Source organism: Molothrus ater, chromosome 4, assembly GCF_012460135.2.
Source record: "Molothrus ater isolate BHLD 08-10-18 breed brown headed cowbird chromosome 4, BPBGC_Mater_1.1, whole genome shotgun sequence".
NCBI lineage: Eukaryota > Metazoa > Chordata > Aves > Passeriformes > Icteridae > Molothrus > Molothrus ater.
In genome coordinates this window covers 47,248,101-47,276,098 of record NC_050481.2, presented here as the reverse complement: position 1 = coordinate 47,276,098, position 27,998 = coordinate 47,248,101, and the positions used below count along the sequence as shown (strand labels likewise).

At 38.2% G+C, this 27,998-nt stretch overlaps 1 protein-coding gene across 1 annotated transcript in view; it reads right to left on the bottom strand.

The window, feature by feature from the left end:
* Positions 1-10: 10 nt before the first annotated feature.
* The window catches only part of GABRA4 (gamma-aminobutyric acid type A receptor subunit alpha4), a 47,703-nt gene continuing 19,715 nt past the window's right edge, over positions 11-27,998 (bottom strand). Inside the window, exon 9 of the mRNA XM_036382156.1 lies at positions 11-11,993. Coding sequence (XP_036238049.1) covers positions 11,460-11,993 — 534 coding nt within the window. The 3' untranslated portion in view covers positions 11-11,459. The remainder of the gene's footprint in view (positions 11,994-27,998) is intronic.

Here is a 27,998-nt window from a genome sequence, read left to right as displayed (position 1 = left end):
AAGACAACTGTTTAAGAACTCTCACAATTGTATTTTATTTGACATCAGCAATACACTGGAGTATAATAGGAACAATTGTTTTTGCACAATCTTTCTTGCAAGATGGATTTATTTTCCAAATACATAGATGTTCATAATACAGGAAGGTAACAGTTAAGCTGCACAATAGCAAAACAAGTTGACAGCTATCAAACCACCTTTTAAGTTTGTTAGTATAGTCAGGTGACCAGCATTGAACATATCATTCAAATAATTTAGTTAACTTCTGATTCTTCAAATCTTCCCAGCCACATTGTTCCATGCAACTAAAATGTGCACCAAGAATAGTGTAAAAGAATTCAACAAAAGGCTTCCCTTGCTCTGATTTCTTTTCAGTTTTTCCCCATGTATGAGCCAATACAATGGGATAAACATCAGAATTTGGAATGGCACAGGAACTCTTGCAACATGCATCTAGGTCAGCCACATATTGCAGAAGTAATAAGTTATCGACAGAGAAGATAGAACTTTCCTACAGGAGGTGTTTAAAAAGCATGTTTACTATGTTTGCTTTAAGTGTATTTTCTGCATGCCACTACTTTTACAGAAAAAAAATATAAAAGTACTTCCAAAAGCTTCACATATTTCACTGGGAGTTCTCCTTGCAATGTCTAAGCCTAAACCCAGATGTTTTGGTTGCAATGGACAGGGCGTCTCAGGAAAAGAAAAGCTTACAGTAAAACAAAATATCAGTAAATATCACATTTTTTATTTTCTTTTCATTTTCAGCTTAAAATGACACAATATATATGACATATAGCAGCTGCTACACATCACATATAAATACTTTTTTTTTGGGGTGGGGGTTCGAATTAGCACAGAAGTTGGTATCTCCCAGTCTGCCCCTCAGCTGTGAATTTGTGAGTAGAAAGAGTGAGAGAAAGGATGTTCTCCATCATTTGTTAGACAGACTGATTTTAACAGCTCATTAAAGTGCCCCAGCAGTTTGGAATATCAGGACTGGCAGAGTGCAAGGGTGGTAGATAAAGGGGAGAAAAAGGTACCCAGGGCAACTTCTAGATGCCTTATTTACTTACTACCAGCAAGTCAATACTGTGTTTGCAGATGGACTTTTAACACACTGTCTCTGCTCTGGATGCTTGCTAGTGATGCAGCACAGAGCACAAGTTAGTCATCCAGAAAATCAGAAACCTGAAAACTTTTGTCTGTTCTGAATCTGACCTGTATCTCAAGCAGCCAAACTTGGTTTATGCCACTGCACTAGCACTGGATCTTGAAGCCCACCCCTAAATCCTTACACACCATTCCTTAGGACTCCAGCCCTACTCACACTGTGCCTTCTGCTTCACTGCCAGGGTTTATCTGCCCCTGGCATGGATGCACACCCTCTCCCTGCCCAGATTCTGCTGTCCACCTGGGGCTGGAGATGTGATGCATAGAGAGCCTGTGGCCAAAGGGAAGGCGTGGGAATCCCACACCATCCCAGAAACTGCTGCTCCTCACCTCAGCCACACAGCAAGGGAGCAAAGTCAAGGACAGAACTTGAACAAATCAAAACAGTGCAAAAGTAGCAGAACATGCCAAAGATTGGTTTAGATTGTTCATTTTGGAAGTTTAAAACAGCTAATGAGAAGCCCTTAAACCTAATTCAACTCTAACATCTTACCTCAGGAAAATGCCTCAGCTGTTCTTATCCAGAACTGGGATACCTTGTCCTGCTGAACAGATTGCTCCATCACTTACAAAAACATGCTCCAAACTCAGCAAGGCTAGCACTGAGTGCCCTCTTAACTGGATTGATATATTGAACCTTAAAATTCCTAGGTCTTCCACAGTTCATCCATGGCATAGCAGAAAGAAATCATGGAAGTATACATGGAAGCTGGTTAATTGCATATTTAGTAAGATCTACTGAGAATGTGAAGATCAAAGAAAGCCTTTTTTTCACTCACGTATCTGTTCTTATCTGATTTCACTGTATTTATGTATATGATAGCCAGAGAAGAAGCAAGAAGTAGCATTTTAAAACCTCTCCACAGAATCTTCCCACCTTCTGTTTATAAATTGTCTCTGCATTCTCCAAAGAGAAAAAATATAATCCATGTATTTATTAAATGGCTACTGAATATCCCACAGCTAAGCATCTGATTTAGCTTAAGGGAAAATCCACATACATTTCACCTTATCTTCCTAAGTGAAATGTCTACAAATAAAATTCACATTTTCAGTACAGAGAAAATATTTTTGTATATAAAATGTTTAAAGATTTAACTAAATATCCTCCTAACTAGAGACTTTATTTGAAAACAAAAGCTATCTTTGTGAGATAATCATAGACAGAAGTTTGCACAGAAGTGTTTCCTACCTTCCTGAAGTTTGCAATGGAGCTTATGATTTCCATGTCTGCAGGTGAGGAAGCCTCTTTAAAAAAAAAGTTTAAAAATGAGAAGAATTCAGCTTGATTTTCTTCTTAATAGTTATGCAACAAAATGGAGAAATGTGCATAATTATGCAACAAAATAGAGCATCAAAGAGAACCCCCTTTTTCCAGTGCTTAAGTTACAGGAGAGATGGTGGGGGCATAGTAATCAGACCTGCAAAAAGTCAGCGATGCAGTTCTGTCTCTGGGAAGGCCCACAAGCTGCTGGCAGGAGACTGTGGGTACTTACCTGGCAGCAGCACTAAGCATCTTCTGTTTCATTACCAGACCTGTATTTGTCACTCCCACCACTCTTCATTGCAGAACCTTTAGCAGATAGGCAAGGAGCAGACGAGGTGCAGTACACCTTGGTGCTCCTCTGGGACCTTCTGTGCTGTTGCAGTGCATATGAGCAGTGCTGACCTGAACAAAGTTTTCATTCTGCCCTATTTTGTACTCCAAAAAAGCATTTTCCATCCTCCTCCCACTACTCCAAAGACCCTGTTGCACTACAGGACGGCTTGGATGCACAGCAACATGAAGGCATCCCAGCTGGCAGCAGGAGCTGCCTCACATCTTTTCAGTCTTCCAGCCACAGCATCAGAACCCTTAGGGGAGATTAACTGTGCTGATCCTCATGGAGGATTTGCAGTTGGAGCTGAATTCCACATTGCACTCAGCTTGCTCCTATGCTGCCTATTTGGAAAAGGGGTTTAGGGGGCATTTTCATAAGTGGCTTAATCCAATATAAGCTCTGCTCAGCCTCTGAGAGAGGGAGTCACCCTCTCCTTACCCTCTGTTTCTGACCACAGACTCCCATCTTCTCCCACACGAGCAGCACAACAGCCCTCATGCACCCACTGTGGGTACACACACATACACACACACACACACACACACACCTTTGCCTTTTGTGGATCCATGCTCTGCAAGTGCCAGCTTGTGAATGTACATTTTCAGACATGGCAACTCTAAATGCAGGTGCAGCCCACACGCTGTAGCACTGACTGGATTATCAGAAATGTTCAGCACCAAACAGCTCCCGTGAATTCAGGTACAAGAATGAAGGTTTCAGATTTAGTAGGAAAGCATGATATTTTAAAAATACTGGTTGTTACTGTAAGGAAAGCTGTTTTCTTCACCCACATCCCCTCTGATAACTGAATTAAATCAGAGACAGCATGCTCTCTATTTAGTCTCTTAAACATAAAGCAAGTTAAATGCTAAACATTCCAAAGTGCTTCATTACTGAAAATTAAATGTATAGAGTCCCAGAAAGATTTTTTTTAATGTTACTGTTTACATTTTTGGTTGAGAAATGTTCTAAAACAAAGGGAAGCAGTAAAACTTAATAAAATTCATTCTTTTCCCTTTCCTATTCTGTCTCCTAATTCTTCCTGGCTGATAAAGAAAATACCATTTTTGCAAACAGCTTCAATGGAACACAAATGTTTATAATAGGACATTGGACACTTTTCTTTAATACTTTCTCATTATACTTATAATGAAGGAATAATTATTTCTAGGCTGTTTCCTGCCAGATGCAGTTCTAGTACCTCTAATAGGACATATCTTAAAATAACTGCTTGGTAGCAAGAAAATAATTTTTTCATCCACACTCATGTTTTCCCTTCTCTCCTTTTCTTTCTCTTCAAATAACTTGATTGATTTGTCTCTTTCAAAAATTCTGGCCTCTTTTTTTGTTGTTTTTTTTTTTTTTAGTCCATGATTTGTCATTGATATAATTCACAAAATCACCTTTCTGGAGGAAAAATGACCACAGGGCCACAGGAGGTTTGAGAAAGCCTGAGAGAGCCTCTGTTTTAATGACAGTGGAGGGAAGAGGAGAGTCCTCAGGCTGTGGTTTCACACCAGCATTAACCCAGCTCAAAGCATCAACCCAGGCTCCTCACACCCTCCTTTGTACCAGCACTGAGATGGGAGCCAGATCAGACTGACCCCACTACTACTAACCAGCCAAAAGGAAACAAGACAAAACTGGGGGTTTAGCTGGACAAGTTATTTCAGCCTGCTTCCCCACAAACACTGAAATTCTTCCCCACACACAAAGCAAGGCAATAAAGAAGAAGGGGAGAGTGCTACATTCAGCAGTAATATAGTCTTATGGTGGAGTCTCAAAAAAAGCTTGCAAAAAGCTCATGGATTCTGCTTGTAGCCTCTCTGGTGCAGACTGCTCCAGAAGATGGCAGAACATAAGCCAGCTCCAATTCACAAGCCTCTAAGAATAAACATGCCCTGAGTCCTGCCTTGCCCAATGTGCTTCATCAGCCCCTCAAATGTGGGTTGAGTATTCAAGACCAGAATTTTTCACAGGTGGATTATTTTTTACCACAAAAGCACTGCTGGTATTGATTTGCAAAGACATGTATCTATGAAACAAATATTTTAAAGTGATTGCTCAAGAGCTCTGGTTATCTGAAACACCGCGAATCTCCACCACTCCTCTGGTGATAAAGAATGTTGCCACAAATTAACAAAAAAATGAAATACATGTACATACAGAATCATCTGCTTATGAAAGGTTCATTTGACAACCTGGCACATCCTAACAGAAAAGGAGATTTTCAAGCTTGCAAATATAAAGCATACTGTGACATTACTCTTAGTAATAAGGTTAGATATCTCATATTTGGAAATAACTTTGAAGAAATACTTATAGACATTCTTTACTTCTGAGACCTCCATCCTCATAGCAGTTTTACTTACCATGCAGATGAGCCACCAGCACAAGATGATGACGCAGGACAAAGCAGTACTCAACTAATTTTTTCAATGTATTGAGCTCAGAAGTAGAGCCGAGTGCTTCATACTGTCATCTGCTTCTTCTACCAAACTCCAGTTAAGTATTTTCCAAGGATGAAAACATATTCACAATCAACGGTTTCCTTTAGTGTTTCTTTATGTCATCAGATCATCCACAGACTGCTGTCAGTTAACAGCAACCTGCATACTGCATTCACAAAAACACTAAGCAAATGTTGAACAACAGCAAGATGACCAGCAGGAAATAACTCAGATTTTATGCTACTTGAAGATTAATTCAGTATTATCACACTCTTCCTCCAGATCTTTGTCTTGAAAACAGGTATATGAAGATAGTTATAAAAAAAATACCTACCTCGCATGGTGTTTTCCATCCAGAAAGGTACTCTTTCAATATAGAACTATTAGCAAGTGCATCTTGAGTCTGCTTCCTTAAAATTCAGGGAAATTATATTATTTCAAGGAATATATATATATATATATGTATATATGTACCCAGGCTGCAACAGCATTAGTATTTTTAAATGCTAGAACTACACTATTTTTTTTAAAACCATTCAAAAATTGATGGGAGTTTGGAGGGTTTTCTAAAAAAGGGAATCTCCAAGGCTTTTGTTTTGCCAGTGTTATTTTTATTTTGAAAAAGCCATCATGCTCTCCATTCCTCTTGCACAAGAAAATGAAACTAGAATTATGACCAAAAATATAGTGAACTGCAATGGATATTAACTGGCTTTCTTTGAAATCCTTTCCAGCGGAATAATACAAAAAGCATGAGAAAGTCTAAGAGATAATTTTAGATGCAATAAGTTATGGACTAGAAGACAATGCTATTCAATTCTGAAATAAATACCTACCAATTTCTAACTCCTGTGAAAATAAATTATATTTTGCAAATTCTATCAATTTTACAATAATTGCATTTTTCATTCCCTCCAGTTAACACAGAATATAACATTAGCAAAGAGAGATCTTTACAGGGTGCTCTGTACTTCGCACTACTCTCACTTGCCTGGGATGTGGCAAAAATTTACTTTCAGAGTCTGATTTACTCAGAACACACTGAAACTCTCCCCACATTCACATTCTCCAAAATAGCTACATCTCGACTCTGAGGAGAGGCCTACAAATGAGGATGGTACAAATAAACGCGTATCAGACGCTTTCAAAACGGCACATTTTTCCTTCCAGTAAACTTCCCTTTTAAAGTGCACTGAAGAAAATTAAAAACACATATTGGTGCCAGTGGATACCAGTAGACATTCTTAAAAAAATGTAAACTCACCTTGGAAGCCCACAGTGAAAGAAATACAGGTTCTTGAAAAAAAAACCTAACTAATTTTAAAAGATGCTACTGTCATTTAACTTAATTTAACTTAACTTAATTTAACATTTAACTTAATTTTTTTTCTTGGATTTTTTCCCCCTGTTTTTTTGGGGTTGGTGTCTGGTGGTTAATACTGATCCCCATAATGCTATTTGCCTCTCAGATTTTCATTGAGTATGAAATTTTGTTTATGCAGTTTTGTTCTACCACATATAAATAGAGCAGCGATAAAGCTTATGCTTTACTGCTTTACTCCTGTCAGAGTATGAAGGGAAGCATCTCCTTTTCTCCCCACTTAGCGCTGACCTGCTGCAAACTTACTGCTGTATAGCCCTGGAGTTCTGTAAGGCTTCTACAACTCTGATCATCCTTGGCTTGATTGATATCATCAGCAGATGTTATACTAAACCTAGGCTTCTCAACACTACAGCTGCTTTTTTTCTAATCTGTTTTTCAATACTAGGATTAAATAAAAACAAGGGTGGGTTTTTGTCAGCTGTCTGTATTGCAATTCATAACCAGTGCTAGCCACACAGACCCCTTCTATTTTAGTGAGGTCAAGCCCTATTGGCAAACCCTAGGAAGACAAGGAACTCACCAAAATTTCTGTCCTCCTTCCAAGTTTATCAAAAGTTATAAGAAGTGTGCAAAGCCCACGATCTATTCTGCTACTCAAGCAGAGCTCTGGCAACTCTTGGGATTTGTATGTATAGTGTGCTGCTATAGCCCACTGAAAAAGGGTCTCCTCAGAAATCTGTAGTATCTATGGGAAAATGTCCCAGATGGCTAATGTGTGTCCCTTACAAAGCCTGTGCGTCATTTCTCCCATTCTGGCCTTCCCTACACTTCTAACAGCACAAGGAATATGGGAAGTCAGGCTTTGGATAAATTGGATAAATAGATACCCTGACAGTCTCACATAGCATACAGACAATGACCTACAGCATTAAGGGACACAGAGGCCAAATGACACAAAGGAGGTGTACAGTACAGTGGAAGAAGATCGAATTCTGGGCATATAAAAAAGCTGAGTTCATTTAATTTTTTTGTAGAAATACTGGTTAATCCTATTAAATACATTTACTTGGTTTCCCCATTTCTGGGTAAGGTCCATTCTGAATGTTGAAGATGATGAGATGCCAAAGGCTACACTTGAACACCCTGTAATCAATAACTCTCAGGTCCTGTAAACAGAAGAGCTCTAATCACATTCCTTATTAAACTATTTACCTCTTTCATTCAATTATCATCCAGTTTACTCGCCTGATGAAAGGGTAATGTAGAGTGGATAACTAAACAGTTTAAAGTCTTTTTTCCCCTTCAAAGACACATGGGAGAAGAAATGCACTACCAACATCCATTTTCTGGACACAAGTCCATTTTAATAGGAGGAAAAACAGATTCCAGTACTGCTGGTGAGCTCCAAGAGTTCAGGTCACCTTGAAGGGCTGGGGTCTAAGCTGGCAACCTTTCTCATCTTCATTATTTTCAGTTGCAGTGAAACCTATTAATAGTGGGCTCACAATTGACTACAAACCACACTTCAGCTCCTGAACCTAATCTTCCGGAACCAAGTTTTTAAAACCAGTTTTTCTCAAGTGGCTGCATTAGTGGTCAAGGCTGCATCACTGCAATCTGTGTGAGTTTTGTTGCTGGTAACAATGTCTCTGAGGAAATATCAGTGGAGAACTACCTCTGTTTCCTTGTAAAGATTTTTGTCTTTCTCTTCAGTTTCCTTTCCTGTTGATAGATGTGACCTTATCTGAAGTGTTTGGTTAGTTTTAAACCACTATGATACTGTCAAAAAAAGATTGTTCAACAAAGCCAATAGAAAAAAAGAACAAAACCCTAAAAATATAGCTCCTGTAGAGTTCATCTCACTGAACCTCATCTCTAATAAGCTGTTCGGTCACTGAAATGACACCTGCAATGTTCTCCCTTAGGATTTTAGTTAGCAGATTTGGGCTGCTATATTAAGCATATATATCCTTTTGTGCTTTCAAGTTATGGTATCACTGGTATATTGCAGTGATCTTTTTTGTTTTACTGTCTCTGATCATCCAGGGAGATTAAAAATAATGAGGAACAACTGTTAACAATAAATTCCTATTTACATTGTCCACATGTAATTTCGAAAGGTAATTATGGCAATTTCTTCATTTGCTGCAACATAAAAATGTAGTAAAGTTCAATAAAGTAGTCCTAGACTCATCACGATTTTTTTTAATGAACTTCATTTTGAATTTAGGCATGAGAGTTTTGGAAGGTACTTCAGAAATACACTGGATATTTAAAGTAGGTAACTTTTTCTGTGGTATCATTAAAAATTTCTCCCAAAATGGAAGCATAGAAATAAATATTTGTAATTTTTTTTTTGCAGTCCTTTTCCCTCTTTTAAGTCTTTAAACAGAAACTACAAGTGAATTGAAGCAGCACATTTAGATCAATCTTAGCTTGAACTAGTGTTGATCCCACTGAACAATGCACTAGAAAAAGCTGATTCTAAATTCAGTTTACAGGGATGAGTGGAAAGAACAGACAACTGCTTCTAATGAATTGTTTAAAGCTCTGCCTGTGAGAGAATATCCTTGGTTTTCATCACGGAGGAAAGCAAAGAGTAATTTCATTAACTTCTGGTGCAAATACTAAGTTCTCCACACAGCAGGTCACCATTCTTCGTGCTAGACATATTTTATCATCTGCGCAATTATAATCAATATTTGCCAGAGGTTTAGCTTTGTTTATTCTGCTTTAACCAAATAAATAATCCCTTGCTTACCATCTTCTATTCCAACAATTTGTAACAATGTGACCTAATTAGAGAGGAAACAGCTACAGCAACTAGCAGTACACCCAAAATACAAACTACTGCAGTTAGACATCGTGCACGGGTGCTCCATTTCCAGTTCTCCATCATGCCCCACAATGTTTTCCTAATGAGTGCTGTAGTGTCAACCATCTTCCAGATGTAAAAGATGAAAAAGGAAAGAACCATACCTGGCCCTTTGAGAGCATCCCTTAAGTAAAAGAAAGGCTAAGGCAACTGATTATATCACTCCATTATAATAAAGTTACGTAAGACATTTCCACTGCATTCTATCATCTACAGTTCATTATTACACATGAAAGAACCATCTGGGATCCATACTGCACACTGCAGTATCTCTTGCCAAGTATCTCCCAGGTCCCACAAGTTAAAGGTCAGATTCTCAGCCAAGAGCTGGCTAAAAGGCTTGGAGAGACAGGGGCACAGTCATAGTTTCACCATTATGGGGCTTTTTACCCTGATGCTTGTCCCAGCATAGTTTAGGGCAGTCCTATGCATCCCTTTTGTTGCCAGCAGCTTGTGGTCTCCAGACATCCCTTGATCATTCTCTGGGCACAGAACCACTGAACACTCACCTGATCTGCCCTGCAGCACAAGACTTTGAGAATAGGCTACCAATCTCCTATTCAGTCAGCTGAAGCTAAGGATTAGTCCAGACCCTTTAAAGGCACAGCCAGATCATAGCTGAGAATTTGGCCCTTGATTCTCACTTGTCACCTGCACAGAAACACTAACCATTTGCCAAGCCAGACAGTTCTGTACAAACATTTCTTTTATTTATTGGCAATTTGTTTTCTACCTGTTATAGTGAAAATAACGTTTATGATCAGGATTTCTATCAGGTTTAACTATTCAACTCTTTAATAATGTTGCCTACTTGCATACTGCAATTTGGTAAGAAAAGCACCTATCTATGCCACAGTTTAAAGTGAACAAATGGATTGTAAATTAACATTTTTAGCCTGGGATCCACCTAGAAAGTTTACTTTCTTATTTATACCACAGCAGTCCTTATCAAAAAGGGTGTCATTCATTCACTCAGTGACATGCCCCACTCATCTATGCACAGGAAATGGGGCTTTTTTTGCTTAATTTTCAAGCCACTTTTAAAACTGTGTTGAAAATTTAACTTGACATAAACATTACATAAGGAGGTGGAGGGGGAAATGGAATATGTGTTTAAAGGAAATCAGGAGTGTAACTGAAAAGTATGGAGGGAAAAAACAAAAAGCAAACCAAACCCAAAGCATCCAAAGAGAAAGCAAAGAATTTAAATGAAAAGTTGAACATTGTGGTCTGGTCCTCATCTACTACAACTGATGTAATTTAGGAATAAATCCACTCAAGCTGGTCAGCAAGGCCAAAGAAGAATCGCCCACTTAAGATCACCGTACCAAACAAGAAAATCCAATTTTGAGAATTACATCAGATTTCAGATTTTACAAGGTTCACTCATTCTTAGTTTGGTGTGAGAATTTCCTAGGTTACAATGCAAAATAATGCTTAGTAAAAATATACGGAGCTCTACAACTCCTTTGCATAACTTTCCTGGAGTTGCACTCTCCCAGGCTGGACTTTCTTCCCTTTTGCTGCTATTGATTTTCTTCCCCCTATTCTGTCAATTTTAATCTAGCAGGGAAAGTCCTTTTCTAGCAAGCACTGTCAAGATATACAGGACATAGACCTCACACTCAGAGAATGCAATGCTGTGTCCAGACAGCAGTGCTGGGTGCCTCAGGCATTTGTGATAGCCAACATGCATATTCCTAGCAGTCAGATGTGTTCCACTGCACAGCTTTGCACCTCTGCCTCTGGTTTTTTTCAGGTGCATGTTCCTCCCTATTGCAAGTTCTGTGCAGCCAGAGTAGCTTGTCTCAAGCAAGTGTTGGTTCATTGCTGGCTGAAGGGAGGAAGACCCATTACTGTTACCCTTTACTCTGTTAAGAGTTAACAAATTATCCCCAATAACTCCAGCCTTTAGAACGGGAAAGTACCACACAGCTTTTATAAATAAGAATTACTGACCTTTTTAAATAGTTTCAAAAGAAGAAACTCTGCATCAAATGTGAGTATAATTTAGGAACTACTACATAGCAGCAAAACTACATTAGACTTTCTGATTTTTCCATGGTATCCTTGGATAGATACACCACCCAGTAGACCATGTTAAATGCTCCAAAGGTAACAGGAAATAAAATGCGTGCATATTTGTCTATCTTACTCGTGCCAGAGTGGGAGGCAGGGGGAGGAGGTGGTGTGACAGCAGATGGCTTTGCAGATGCTCCTAATGTATTAGGTGTGGTGGTCTGAATCTGCTCCAGTCTAGATCCAAGCAAGTGCTGAATGGAAGGGGATCCAGCTGTGGCATGCTGGGATACAAATCCAGTTAAAATTGGGGTAGAAGGAGGAGCTGGAGGGGTAGCTCTTGCAGAGGATAATGTCTCCGATGCGTTGATTCGTGTGAAAGGGTTGGGACTTGATGCAGAAAGGGAGTGGGGTGTAATGTCAGAAGACCCCTGAGCTACAGAGGGAGGCTGGACAGAGCTGTGCCTTGTGTCAATTCGGCTCCCACCATCAGCTTCAGACTGTACTGTGGCATTTGTTCTTTTCCTCACATTTGAATTGGCATCTGTACTCTGCAAAGTTACAAAAAAATACTTGTCATTCTTAAAATAAACACTCAAACAAAAGCAATGGAAACTATAATCAAGTACTATCCAAGTAATACTCACAAATATAACCATAGCTGATCCTGAAGAACAAAGATACCAAAAAATGATGAAAATAGATTTAATAGCATATAAAGTGACAAACAAGAATTCCTTTTACCTGTGGCTGGAATACCAGAGTGAAGACATCACACTCCATGTGGTGCAGTACCTATACAAACTGAATACCACGAAGCTAAGGATTCTCAGATTAGAGTCACAGCTTTTTCCAGGCTCAAGCTCAAAACAAGATTCCCCAATGTCTACCTCTTTCTCTGATGATATAAAAACATTCTAGATGCAACTTTCCAGCCATGAAGGTTTATTTATTCTATATATCTCCAGAAAAATAACTACCACATACTAGGAACTCTAGTCCTCTACAGAAGAGGCTGTTAAAATGCAAGTATTCAGCAAACCAAGTTGTCACATTGCTGTTCTTTCAGAAATAAAGCCAGTGCTTTTTCACATCAGCCATAGGCAATAAATTAACCAGGCACAACTGAACCAGGGAATAAATTAGTCTCTCATCAACTACTTCTCTCCGTTCATTAGGTAAGAGAAGTGGTGAATTCTCCATCACTTGGTGTCTTCAGGCAAGTCTCGATGTCTTTCTGAAAGATATTCTTCAATCAAATAGTACTTATTAGGCTGCATGAGAAACCGAAATACAGATAAGGAAGTACAGGAATAGAAAATCCATCAGAGTTTAACATTCTACTGATTTTTTGGGACTAGGACTTGGCTTCTGCCTTTATTTTTTGCACTTAAGAGGAAGACTAACATGTCCTGAATTTCCTTCTGGAAAGGTATTTAAAGAATTCTGACCTTCAGCAATGCACCTAAATATGATGTAAAACATATAATACTTTAGATATAACATGTGAATATCTTCTAATAAGAAACTAACTGATTACCAGAAGACAAAGACTTGAGGACAGATAGGGTACATAGGTCTAAATACAGACAGGATGAAACAACCACTAGTTATATATAAAAAGTCCTATGTTTTATGCCTCTCTGATGATACCATTCCCAAGCATTGCCTTGCACCATACCAACTGTGCCTTTGGCTCCCCTTCCCTCCAGCCTTCCCAGAGAACCCTGCCAAAGCTCACAGCAGAATTCAAGAGAGAGAAAGCATGCAGCAATGTCTTTCCTCCTTCATCCAACAGCAGTTCTCTCCAGCCAAGTGACAGAGCAGTAACAGAGAGTAGGTTAGGTATTATTCAAGGTACTAGCAGTACCTTGAGTAGTGACAAGAGTGACACTGTGTCTGTCTGCTACACCAATTGTGCTTTCACTGTTCTGCTCAAGGAAACCAAGAAATTGAAGCTGAAAAGAAATCTAAAAAAAACCTAAAAAAAAAAAAAAAATCAAATCACTTGATAGTATTCCCATCATGACCAGAATGCTGGTCCCTAATCCTGTTAATTGCAAAACAAATCTGTCACTGGCAATACTGTTGGCCTGAATTTATCTGAAACTGTCACAGCTTTATGCCTGTTCATGTCTGATGTATTTGCCAGCTCACAGTTGATATATCAAAGAATCCCTCTTAAATTTCAGTTTTCCTTCCTGCACAGAATCATGTCAATCCCTTTTATTTATTATTCTGCATCTGCAATCCAAAGAAGCAGAGGACTAGAAGAAACACAAGAAGCTGGTTTTTCCTAAAGAAACACTAATTTTACTGTTTGATAGAGAAGCCCAAGTCACTCTTTGGGAAGTGCAGAAGTACACACAGATGTGAAAATTGGATACTTTCATACTAGGGTTGTCAATGACCCAGGAACAGTAAAGCCATTTTCAAGACTGCTAAATTGAAATTATAAAGTACAATCAGGACAGGGGTACATTTACTAGAGACTTGGTAATACCTGGTGGAGCACTGCATGTCACTTGAAGGCTTGCAAAGCTAAGCAGATTGAAGTCATCAATGCTCACTGCCCAAAACAATATCTCTGTGCCATGGAGAAGCTGGCACTAGTCAATGAGAGGAGGTGAGTTTTATCTTTTACATGCAGATCCTTCGACAACCTGGCTTGCTCAAGTATGTGTCACCCACTGTAAAGCTCTCAAGCAGTGCCTAGGAAGCAAAAATTCACAGGCTGGGGCAGGGGTTGCAATGTACATCTGCACTGGAACCAAGACATGTCTCAGTTCCTTCCTGTTCTCTACCTGCATTAGACAAGTAGCTTAGAAGTGCTGCTGCTGCTGGAGAATGGAATTACCACACCTTCAGTCACTCCACATGCAACCAAAATGAATAGTTCAAAGAGCAAAACAATAAATTAGGTGCCATTAGTTTACAGAGACACCATTTTATGCTCTTGCTCACTTGTACTTTCACCTCTTTTCAATGACCATCTCAGTGTATTTCCCTTTTGTGCACCATCATCTACAGACACGGGTAAGACAGACAGGTAACAGTCAGGCTCCTCACATTCCAGGCATCTCCATTTCTTTTGTAGGAACCTGTTTCCATCAATATATATCTGCATAATACCTCGTCTTCCTCCCCAGTTCAACTGTCATCTAAATGACCAAATCAGGCCTGTTGCCATTGGGTCACTACTTATTTTCCATTACGGTCTCTATTCTAGAATAAAATTATCTATACTATTTCAAATGGTCAAAATGTGTGCTGTGTAACATCCTACTGGGCATTTGCTTTCTTGTTACTGACACAGAAAACTTCCAACACTTCAGAAACCTTAATTTCAGAGAGAAAAACACTTTTCTCATAACATACACATAAATGTACACATAAAGGCTGAATACAAAACACTGTAACATCTAAAAATAACACAGCATAACAAGCACCAATAATGTGGGATCATTTTTGTTAATTCCCTGGAAACCACCTTCCAATCACTCAGAGCATGGAAATCAGAAATGGCATTTCTAACGTGCTCCACAGACAGTGTATCACAGACACCCGGTTATTCTTGCACGATGTCATTGTAATAGTTTGTATTTGTGTTCTTGAGCAGAATCTTGCTCTTGAAAGGTACTGAAACAAGCATGCTTCCTGGAGCACCCACAGCCATGCCTTGTCAAAGCTGAGCAGAATGCACTCTCCTTGTCAGGGTGGCCTCAACAGCACATTGACCATCATTTATCCTTTCCTTGCACTTGTTTTACTCAAGATAATATCATGACAATAGTTCCTCCTCCTCATTTAAAGCACTCAGGTACCCCTCCTTGTTGAGTTGTCCACGTAAAAAATATCTTGCAAAAATTCTTATTACTGGTTTTATAGATAGGGCTCTTCTATATTTCTCTATTCAACATTGCAAAGATAACTCAGTTCTTCCTACTAAAATAACATTTCTCCTCTGTACAGAAGCTATCTCACAACTCTACATCATCTGAAGATTAGTGACAAAGTCACTAATAAAAATATCAAAAAGACTGATTCTGTAGCAAGCCTCAATGACTCAAATTCTGTTGTAAAACATAGTAAAATACAATGCTCAGATTGTATTAGGAAAACATTCCACAGTCATTTCAGTTATGGTATATACCCCTAGTAAAAGGGTAATGTGATAATGACAATCTGACCAACAAAATTATAAATGTATGCAAACACTTGCTACCTCCCAAAATTATTTCACTTTATCTTTTTTAAAACAACAGCAAAAAACACGAAACTGCCTTTTAGTTTGGAAGCACTGACTATGCTTGCATGGCAAGGTTTTCATGACATAGGGGACACAGGGGTGGACTCTGTGAGAAGCTGCCAGAAACTTCCCCTGTGTCTGACAAACATGCAGCTGCAGCCCGTGAGGTCCCCGTGCCAGAGTGTGGAGCAGCCTGGTTTTGAAGGACTGCACTCCATGGAAGGACCTACACTGCAGCAGCTCAGGAAAACTGCAAAGCCTGGGAAGGACTCACATTGGAAAAGTTCATGGAGGACTGTCTGCCCCAGGAGGGTCCTCACACTAGATCAAGACAAGACTGAGAAGATTCTTTCCCCTGAGGAAGAAGGAGTGGCAGAGATAACTTGCAATGATTTGACTGTAACTACCATATCCCATCCCCCTGAACCACTCTAGGGCAGGAGATAAATTCAGGAGTAAAATTAAGCACAGGAAGAAGGCTTCAGGGAAGATATTTTAAAATTTAGTTTTTGTTTTCTCATTACCCTACTCTGCTTTGACTAGTAATAAATTAAACTAGTTTTCCCCAAGTTAAGTCTGTTTTGCCCATGATGGTAATTGCTGAGGGATCTCTCCTTGTCCTTATCTTGACCCATGAGCTTTTTGTTGTATTTTCCCTACCCTGCTCAGTTTAGGAGAGGAGTGATAGAGCATCTCTGGTGAGCACCTGGTGTTCAGCCAGGGTCAACCCATCACAGGCACAAAAACAAGAAATATAACATGAAAATCAAATAGGAGCCAAATGAAAATGCAAGCCAAGAAAGGAAGGGATTATCCAAAAGTAAGGATTCTTTTATGAGGGCAAGTCAGGAAACCACTCAATTGTCCTGAGCCAACAGGACTGCCGTGCTAGTCCAGACGGGGCTCCACAGGAAACACCGAGTGCACATTTTTCACATTCTCACTCTAGAATAAGAAAGGTTCTGATTTTCTGGAGGTATTTCAGTAAGACTTTTGGGAGACATTTAAAATCGTGTATCTCAGGAATGCAAAATGGGAGCCTGGAAACTACTATAACATCCAGTCTATTCCAGTGTGCATTGCCAGGCTTAATAGAGCTGAGAAAGATTGCCTGTCTATAAAACAACAAATTCTGCTTGGGTAAATGCTGCTTCACCTTTTCTTTGAAACAGTCTGTCCATCTGATAGGTCCAATCAATTGGTACAACCAATTCCACACACACCAGAAACTCTGATCGTAACCACCACCAAATCAGCAGTAGTAAGTACTTTGCTCTGATAAATCCTCCGTCAAGAGGAAACTTTCTTGCTATAGATCCTGTCAGGAGAATTCAGCCTCTGAACCTTTACTGGCAGAAACAGTATGAATGAATTTCAAAATTTTGGGTGATTTGAGTGCACAATTCCTGTCTGTGCATAATCAAAGTTCTCAAGAGCTCTGAGAATACATATATTGTCCTAATTGTAAGACATCTTCATTGGCTAAAGCTCTGTGGTTGGCTGGGATACATTAATGTGCACTACTGTATACCTATTTTATTTTTAACAGCCAACATCAGCAACAGTGAAAACTAAATTCCAGCCTTCATGGAACTTCAAACATTTATCACCAAAACTTTGATCATGCCAGAGGCAGATAGGTGAGTGTAGTAAAGCCAAGGAATTGACCAAATATGCAAAAATGTGGAGTAAAGTCTTTCTGAGAAGAGACTCATAATCACTCCTCCTTTCTACCCAAATGAATATTTCCTTAGTGAATACAACTAAAAAAAAAAAAAGAGAACTAAAACAAAAAACTTTCTCAGTAAAACAGGTTTAGAAAACTCCCATCCTATGCATAAGCATACTTCACTGAGGAGGAAGGAGGCTGTAGGATAGGACAGGAGGTTCAAATTCAGTCAGACAAATTTTGTCACATAGCATGCAATATGCAAAAATATTTTTTAAGTATTGACTGCTTTAAAAGGCACTGAGACTTTGCTTTAGTTTTAAGTATCACATAGTATTTTCCATGCATTTTATCCTTAAAAGAACTAAATTAGGGAAAGAATCATTAAATACAAATTCTTCCTATGTGTAATGTCCTGATGCAAGATGCCCTTTTGCTAGTACTAGAACAGAAAGTCCATTTAGCATGAAGGTAGGACATCTATACCAACCTCCTTACAAATATGAGTAAAATGTGGTAATTAATGCTGTATCCACATGCAATTAACCATGAATAATACAATGAAAGAAGCTTTCAGCATAGCTCAGGATAAATCTATGCAATTTATTGCTTAATACTGTGGCAGATTTGTGGAGTAAGTTTGATGGTCAATGTCTATGACAGAGTGTATAGAACAAACAAAAAAAAACCTTCAACAAATCTATTGCCAAAAATCAACTCACACATCATTTGCTTTTCCATTTATGCTGAACTTTGATGGATACTGCTGTTTACTACAGCACTAAAATGATGCACAAATACGAGCTGATCTAAATTCTTCAATATTTAACATGGTTTGTACACCATAAACAGCTGCTCACATAATGTGGAAATTCTGAAACTATTTCTAAGTCTATGTAAGCCTCAACTTGAGCCAAAAAAAATAAAGTACCGGATTGTTTTTTATGTATTACCAGTTTTTGACAAGTGAGGCAATTTTGCACTTCAATGAAGTCAAGATTGCAAATTTAGCATGAAGTGAAGTAGCGTGCAGCAGCTGAGCTGAGGTTCAAGGGAAGGGGATCATCAGCACAGCAATATGCAGTACTGAACTGACAAACTTAGTCATCTTGTTACAGAACAAAGAGAGCTGGTAACAACCACACTGCATATTTCCTATGATAAGGCCAACCTAGAATCCATAAAACAAACAGGAACATAATTTAAAAGTCACAAGTCGTGTCCTGGGGAGAATGCAGCAATAATAAAAGTGGTTACCAGGACACCAGGGAAGTTAGTCCTTAGGACTGTATTTAAAAACAAAAGCAGTGAGAACACTGCAAGCTGTGAGAAACTCTTGTATTGGTGCAGCATTGTAAAATCAGCTGTTTCATGCAACTCAACTTTCTGTATCTTTAGTGCTCTACATAGCAACTTTAAATCAGTCTCTGTAATTTTAAATTTCTTCACAGTTTTTATGATGGGCACATCCTTTTGAGATGTGAATCCAAAATAAGGAGCTCTTACTGCCTGAGCTAACAGAGTATCAGTAGTACTCAGCATGGAAAATCCCCTTCTTAGGCTCTCTGATCACCAGGAAGCACAGCCATCATCAACTCTTGAAAAACAGGTGCACATTAAAACTAGAGCCATGTATTGGCAATATAATTCAGATGCATTCTTCTAATCTTCCTCAGGACTCCTTGGAAAACAGCTCAGCAGATGTGGGGTTGGATATACAGACACTTCTGAAGACCTGTGTCAGGCTCACCCTGTGACAGAGCTTCACAGCATCACTGTGCAAGATCCCAGGACTGCTTTTGCACTGTTTGTTTGCTCAGGTGGAGAGCTCACTGCTGCAGGTCAATACATTTTCTAGTTCACAACAGATCTTTGCCACAGGATATCACTAAAATGGTTTCTCTTTCTGGGACTGAGGAAGTACAATACTTAAAGGAGTAAATTCTCTTTTCCCAAGGATAAATGCACAGCAGACTTTACAAGTCACACCACCACCATCTGGTACCAGTTCTAGTGGGAGAGAGAGCTAACACTTCGACATCCAGCAAGCAGCTGTCAAAGCTGGAGAGAAATGCCCTGGGTAGGATCACAGCCTAAATTACACACCTTTGCAGAAGGAGCCACCCAACTGTATCCAGTGCTTCCAGCTCTGAGCTCTTTCCTGAGGCAAGACAGCTAAGACACACCATAAAAAGACTGTCCTCCTCTGCTGTAACCCAGCAACCAGGAAGGGAGCATGGGTTTGGTGATTGGAGACCACTTCTCAAATCTGCCCTGTCACAGGGATATCCACACAGCCTTCTCACATCTCAAGCGTTTCCCCACCAGGCCATTGGATATTCAATCACAAGTGATCATCCTTCCTTTCTAGAGATGTTGCTTTCTCCACACTTCAATCTTGCCCTCCCATTGCAGTGCATGCACGTACAAGCCAGCTCCAGAATTGATTCCTTTCCTTCTCCATGGCCCCCCACACAAATTATTTAACATAATGAGAGAGCAGCTTCAATAGAACTTAATATGCCAAGGACTACCTAGCAGTCTGGCTACTAATCTAAGTGTTGAAAAGGCTACTAATCTCCAGTATTGAAAAGGCAGGACTCAAGTCTGCTCAGACTCCCACATGGGATTGGTGGGAGGCTGTATCTAAGAGGCATGCTGGCCACTGAGTTGAAACGGGGTAGGTATCCACCTAAGATGCATGGCAAACACCTAACAAGCAGCAAGTCAGTTTTTACATGCCTCCCAGGGAAATTTAGTAATTATGCCTTTCAGGTGCCTAATCACCATTTTGCATACTTCATCTCCCTAAATAAAAAACAAAACCCAAACACAAAATCAACCAGTCAAAAAAAAATTGCTGAAAATGGAAGCACAATCAAAGCAGTTTTAAAATGGCAAAGAATTTTAATTGTTTATTAGAATAATCAGGTATATAACAATGAAGTGTTAGTAGAATGGAATCAAAACTTAACAGCCAATAAACACCTTTATGCTTTTCTGTTAATTTTCCAAGGATACAATTAATGTCTTTCATGACAGCACAACTAAAACTTCAATGAGACACAGGTAAATGAATTTACAGAAATGTCAGTAATGTATTATATGAGAGCATGGCCTTCCCAAACTGAGAGAACTCAATTAATCCAAGCAAAAATTAATTCAAAAATTGGAAGGCTGAGAGCAACCAAAGTCTGACATTTTTGAACAACTATAATTTGAAACGCTTACTGTTTAGCTGCAACAACAAAATTGTTTGTATGGTAATTTAGTATTATTTTACTATTAAAATCTACCATAGTGTTTTTTATCCTTAACAATCCTTCCTGAGAAAACAGTCTGTTCTTCTGAGAGGACATTGTATAGCCTGCCAAATTCACACTATTTGACATTTATCAGGGAAGCAGCATGTTGTCATCAGTGTAAATAATGCTGCTTGTCCCAAATCCCACTGAGTCACCATATTGACCTGCTGCGAGCAAAAGCAAAACTTGGAGGAGAAATCTACCCTGGTTTACTACTATGTTGCCGAGCTAGTCAATCAGAATTTTACTGGAATAATACTAGAGACTTTGGGTTGCCTCATAGAGCCCTGGATTATAGCCAAGTAAAAGCTTCCCTGCCACAAAATACAATTAATTCTAGTCCCTAGATCTAGCAGTGCAGAGAGCAGTGAAAATTATTTAGAAAGGAAAAACAAAGGGGAGATATGTTATAAGAGCCAGTTCAATATCCACTCTGTTTATTTTGCAATCTGAATCATGTAATGGGAAGAGAAAAGAAGAAAGAAGAGCACTCCATTCTATGTTCTACCACCAGACAGGCATAAAAGTGCACAAAACATAACTTACAAAAACCATGGCAAATTTATGCCAAATAAATCCATCCACCTGTGTGCTGCCTAAAAGCCTTACACATGCAAACATGTATGCACTGGTGCACAATTCTTAAAGATTTTATTTATCTTATGCCAAAATGAAAGAACTGAAAACATGACTATGGTGGGGAACAAACCTATTAGCCTAAGTCATGTCCTAATGAACTGTGGAGGTGATTTGTGTGACATCTCTGAAAAGAAGAAGAATGGCTGATTAGGAACCAAGGACCTTAGTTATTTTCTCTATCTTTCAAATTTCATTGACCTTAAAGCTATATTAAGTTTGCTTTAGTAGTTTGCTGAAAGTGCTTTGAACACTCATTGTCTTGTAGATTTTCCCAAGCTTCTCAATGCTTATTTCTTCTGATTCCAATTTTCCCAGTGTAAAAAATAAAGTCAGCCAGAAATCTTACACACAGCTGGAAAATTCAAATGTGATTTGGTGTCATTGGACGCACCAGTATTGAAAACTTTGTGGAGGGGAAACAAAACTAATATTTAAATATAAATACATGAAAAAGTTTAAGCAAAAAATATGAAGAGTCTTGTGTTCAGAGATATCATCTCATACTAACCATCACAGGGAAAACTATAAACTCTCCAACAATTTTCAGTGTAAGGGTTTATGCTGAACAATCTGAAAATTTTACCCCTGTCACCCTGAAGAATTGCCCTTGACTTGATGTTTCTGAAATCCTACAACATATTTTTTGACTATGTAACATTTCCCTCTACCAAAAAAGAATTTTAAAAGGGAGGAAATTGACATTATATCAATAGAAGACCTATCTGAATGCTTGCAACTGGTACTGTCAGGAAAATAACTTATTGTTAAACAGAAACATACGTTGTATATTCTAATGAAAAAACATAATGAATATGGTTTTTTGGAGCAAGACAGTCTTTTTGTTTTTCCAGTAAATCATCACAATGGCAGAGAAAGATACGCACATTTTTGGAATTTAAAACAACAGGATATACTATTTCTTAAAATAACTGCATTATGCTTTGGTTTCCAAAAAGAAGCCTTATCCTAATACTATTTCAATAAAGTCTTCCACAACTTAGAGTAAGCACTGTTAAGTATTTTAGCATCAGATGAGTAACAGCCAAGTATTATTATTACTCTGTATTTCCTTGTCTACTTTGTGACAGTTCATTCTAATACTTACAGGAAATTGAAGAGTGATCAATTATAACATTTCCTAATAAGGCTTGGAGAAGACAGCACTCCAGCAGGATTTTTTGTTATCTACCAGGTGCTGCAACTAAACTCCTGCTTCTTTTTGTGCATATTGACAAAAAATAGTCACAACAAACCCAACCTTCCCCCCCAAAAAAAACATTTCCACTACAATAAGAAAAAACTTCTTTGTCCACCTTTACATCCCAACAATTTTGGTCAAGCACCCTGCCATTTTCTCTCTTCACTATAACTGAATTCTGGAATTCAGCAGAGTTTACAATCAAGTTGGTTCAGAATCTAAGCACAAATCCTATACTACATTGCCTACTTCCATTAATTACTCTGCTCACTTTGCAGTAGAGAAACGTCTCTGCTTACACTATAAATTCATTCCACAACCCAAGCATATTAAAAGTAGAGTAATATCAGGTTGTTGAAGAAAGATAAAAATTTTTAATATAGCACTTTAATTTGTGCTATTTAAAAAGAAATATTATGTGAAATATTAAATAAAATTTTTACATTTTATGTCTCTCATTTATGCCCAAGTCATATTGTTTGAGCCCATTTTTAGCTTTATACATTATGAATAGTGCCAGTTGATCCGTACAACTGGCTAAGTCTAGTGAACCAAGTAAAAAAATAAAAACAAACAAAACAAACCCAAACGAACAAAAAAATCCAAAAGAAGAACCAAAAAATCAAAAAAAGAACTAAACAAACCAAACAAAAAACCCAAACAAACCAAACCAAAAAACAATACAACCAAAACCAATAGCAAAAAAGCTCCAAATTAACACACAACAACCCCCCCCCCCAAAAAAAAACACAAAAAAAACCCACCCAAAAACTGCACCAAAAAACAAAGCAGCAAAACAACAGAAGGCAAATAAAATCAAGGAAGCATAAAAAACCCCATAAAACATTGTACCTGACCATCACAGCTAACAAAATATTTCATTAACCATTTTAGATCTACCTTCAGGTATCCAAAAATTGAAACTTCCCACTAAGTCACTGCAACCTTCTCCCAGGTGATTAATCTCTCCTATCTTTCAAGCAGCATTCAGTACAAAATGTGCCAGTTGTTTATGACCTGCACCCACTCTTACCCTATTTAAACCTGATTCTAGCATATCTTGACTGTAAATCATCAACGATAAAAATGTTGACTAATGAAATTAGAGCAGCAGAAAACTGTTGACATGTCAAAGAAATTGTTCAATGGCACAGCAGCTTCCATTTGTATGGTCCTGTACTTATATTTAGATGAACTCTATGCATTTCTCGAGCCTGACTTCCTTCATTAGGATCTGAGTTTTAAATGCCACTGCCCTAAAAAACCCAAACTGTAACACCCTAGGCAGTGGAGAAGTAGTGAAGCAGAAAAGAATGGTCATTATATTTAAAAACTGAAATGCAGGACTCTTTAAGTCACACAAAGGAGATAGGCTGTGCATCCACATAAGGAGTCCAGTAACCAGACCTGTGGCCCAAGTGTTGCCACCAAGACCAAGCTGCTCTTCAAATACTTCAATTCATATATGAGGCAGGAGGGTTTAGCTCCACTTCACTATTGCTGGGACAAAGGAAGCTATTATCCCACTACTCCAAAGAAGGAGCAAAGTAAGTAAGTGGTACTACTCTAGCTCTGGTACATTTTTGGTACCTCTCCAGTACGTCTGTGTATTCAAATAGAAGTTTTGGTCCAGAGGCTAAAATTTTCAGTTTCACTTAAAGTGAAACTTTACACACAATAGTGTATCTGCTGACATCTCACCATTAAACAACTTCAGGGATTAACAACAACAACAACAAAAAATGGCACACTAAAACAAGAAGTATCCTACCTATAGCTTCAAGATTGTATGCAGCCCATCAGAACAATTTATCAAGCCCAATCTTTGTTCTGTAAGTCAGGAGTTTGGGGAACAGAGCTGGCCATCAGCCAGATTAATTGCTCTAGATGTCTGATCACCAAGGGCTGACAGAGGATTTCCACTTTTCGCCCACCCCACCACATAAGTTGAGCTGTGTCCATAAATGACTAAAAGATAAGTATTTCATAGCAGAGAAAATATATCTGAATCACACAAAAGCAGCATGCAGGTTGTCCACATGACAACATTTCTCGTGAACTTGCAGGGTGGATTCCAGTCACAAAGCACCCAAGCAAGGAGAGGAGTGTGTGCCTACATGGCAGTGAACAGCTGGACCCCCGAGTTCCCCCATTAGAAGCTACAGGACTTGCTAAGGACAAGATGACATTTAACTGTCTTCAGAAAAAAAAAAACGAGAAAAATTGATAGTTACAACCTACTTGTGGCTGAGTTTGAAGAAATAATTCCATTCAAAAGGGTTTTTTTTGAGTCTGACCTGATTTTCCCTGAGTTTCACACTCTTTTAACAAACACCTGAGGTTGAAGCTCATGTTACCACTGTTTAGGAGTCTATCTTTTGAAGACTACTTTTCAATAGCATTCTTCATCTCCAAAACTGGGTAGGTCTTTAAAAATAAACTTCATAGGAATACAGTGAAAAGGAAATAGTACAGAAGCATAAAAATAGACTCAGGAATCCAATAACAAACTATAAATCATTCATTTCCATCACATGTTGACTTGCAGCAATATTTCTGCTTATACTAACAAAAGCAGTTCAGAACATTTAGGGATAGATTCATTCCTTCTAAACAGAAAGCATTTTAACTTGCTCCCAAAACAAAGAAATCACAGCTAACCAAGGTTTGAGTTACCTCTCTTGGGTTGAGCACATATTTAAGCGCTATCCTGCTGTACCTGACAGAAAGTCTGTCCAAGTCCCTTGTGAACTCCAGGCAGACCTCAAAAAAGCTTGGGTCTTACTCCTGAGATGTCTTCTGCAGAACTGCACTCCTCATTGAAACACATTAAGTTTTTATCAAGAAGTTAAAAACAAGAAGAAAGAGTTGAAATAGGATAGGCAGGGGAAGGAGTATTAAAAAATACTGAAGATTACCATGGCTAAAGTCAAATCAAGTGATAAAGAAACACAAACTGCATCTGCAGCTATTGCAGGCTTGCTCCTCCTACCCTCAGCCCAGTAAATTAGCTTGATGCCAGGATTTTTTTCTTGGAATTAACACAGTTCAGACTACTTAGCTAGCCTCTGAACTGCATTTAGTGCTTACTTTAATCAATGTATTAATCAGAAACACCCATCATGTGGCTCCAAAAAAGTAAATATAATTACATAAGAGAATAACTTAGAAAAACAGATAGCCCACATTTTCTACAGTAAAGATTTATTGGTTCTAGTGAAGAAATATATAACATGAAGTGATATATCCAAATCATTTGATCATAATGATAAATGATAGGAGTTGCCTTTGATCCAAGACAACTATAAAAGTTGTTTTGACCAAAAAGAGAAAAATAACCCACCATTGAAAAATTCTAATATGAGTAATATATGAACTTATTCAATACAGAAAACCTACTTTAATTCTCTGGTCAGAAATTGGTCAAAGATTTACCTGTCAAAAAAGGACTTCTAATAATGTGCAATTTATCTTTACCAAAGTTTACTATTAATATGCCTAATTTCTGATATCATCAGATAGAAAAATCTTCATATTCTATAGCTAATCCAGTTTATCCCAACTTGCTCCCTCATAGAATCCTTCAAGGACAAACCCACCATGTTACTTTAGGGAAAAAAAAAGATCAAATGAGTGAAACCATCCAGTTAATAATATAGAATCAACAGCTCATAAAACAAAACCCTTATTTCAAACTATAATGTCACCATGTTTGTTTTCCTTAACAACCTCAACTGCTCCATAATTTTTCAGGGAACCTACACAGACAGCATCCCAGTTGCAAAAAAAGTGGGCAGAGACACATGTATGCCATTTCAAGGTAGGTTAAAGTATAGGGCTAATAGGCTCAAGGCAGGTATCTCCCCTCCCAGTTAGTAGAAGATCCAAAGCCCTTTGCAAATGGTGAGATATTCAACAGAAAGAACTGTAAGGATTAGGTATTCAGGCATCTTCTTTCCTAATAAGCATACCCTTCCTTTCCAGGCTAAGTGAAAATTTTTAATTTTGGGAGACTGGAAAATTTAGTATTATAGGCAAAGTCTATTTGAAAAAAACTTCAGGTTTAATATGCAACTTTTCCTCAAGCTCTGGCAATTGTACTGTAACCAACAGAATTTCTACCACAACAGTGCCAGCACAGCACAGATTTTTTTAAATACTACTAATACTAAATACTATCATTTATCTATTGAGAAAAAATGTGCAGATTTACATTAAGAAACACTGCTTACAAATTACATGCTACAGTCTGGCTATTGTCCTGGATTCTTTGCACCACAAACTCACCACCAATCTCAGTACCAAGGAAACTGAGATTTCATTATCAGCACCGACTAGACAGTATTTGTGCAGAACAAAAAGTCAGATTCATTATAAGGAATAAAGAAATAATTCAATAATAATAATAGTATAATGATTAAAGATAAAATAATATAATACATAATAATAAGGATTTTTTTTCAATTATAGATTAGTCCTTATAAGCAAAATATAGCAAGGAGTATTTTACATGTCAGGTTGGAAAGCAGGGTGTAACATCCATGTAAGGTTCTAGAGAATTAGATTCTATCTTCTGTTCTTCACAGTGGGAGACCAGAAGTAATCCTCCAGTCATAGAAAGGATTGCACAGTAGTTAAGCCTTTACTAACAGTAGCTGTGGGCTCACCGTGCACACCTGTCTTGGAAGAGCAAAGTCTCAAACCTTAGTACAGGCAGAATTAAGGAGAAACCCTTGAAAAAAAATAACAGTTCAAGGTACAATCACTAAAAAAACACTATCACTCACTTACATACTCATAACATTAATGTGTAACCCCTTGAGTAGATTGCTCCCTTGAGTGCTTTCAAAATCTCCCAGTCTGTGAGAATGCTCCCACATTTATCCCAGCAGTATTAATTAAGCAGTGGAATAGAACTCTTCACATCTCATTTTATCTATCTTTCAAGTTGAAAAAAGATGTGTGTTCTGTTGCTGCTGGTTTTTTTTTAAAAATAATAGCAATAGTAATAAGAAGAACAACAGTAGGGGAAAAAAAAAAAGGAGAGAAAGAGGAATTTCTCCAAAATGTGTATAAATGGCTAAGCATTACACACTACTAATTTAAAGCAATTCTGTCCATGAATCAAAAGAGTTCTTTGAAGCCTCCATGAGAATAAGTTTTATTAAGCTACCTGAGTAAATAACTGTTTTCCTATTGTTCAAAATAAAATCTAATAAATAAACCTAGGATTAAACTGTTCTTAAGTAATTTATTTTCCTAGGTTTCCAAATAAAACCTACCACCAAAAGCAGTATTTACTTTCACTCCTCAGGAGCAGCCAAGATACTCTACTAAACCTCATGCTGCACAGTCAAGAAGCTTAGCATAAGCTCATAGCACTAATGCCTGTGTGTACAAGGTGAACTTCGTGCTACTATAAACATATTTCTTGGTTCCTGTCTCTTACCAGCAGGAGTGACAAATAACAAACTCTTCAGGAGCATATCTATCCTT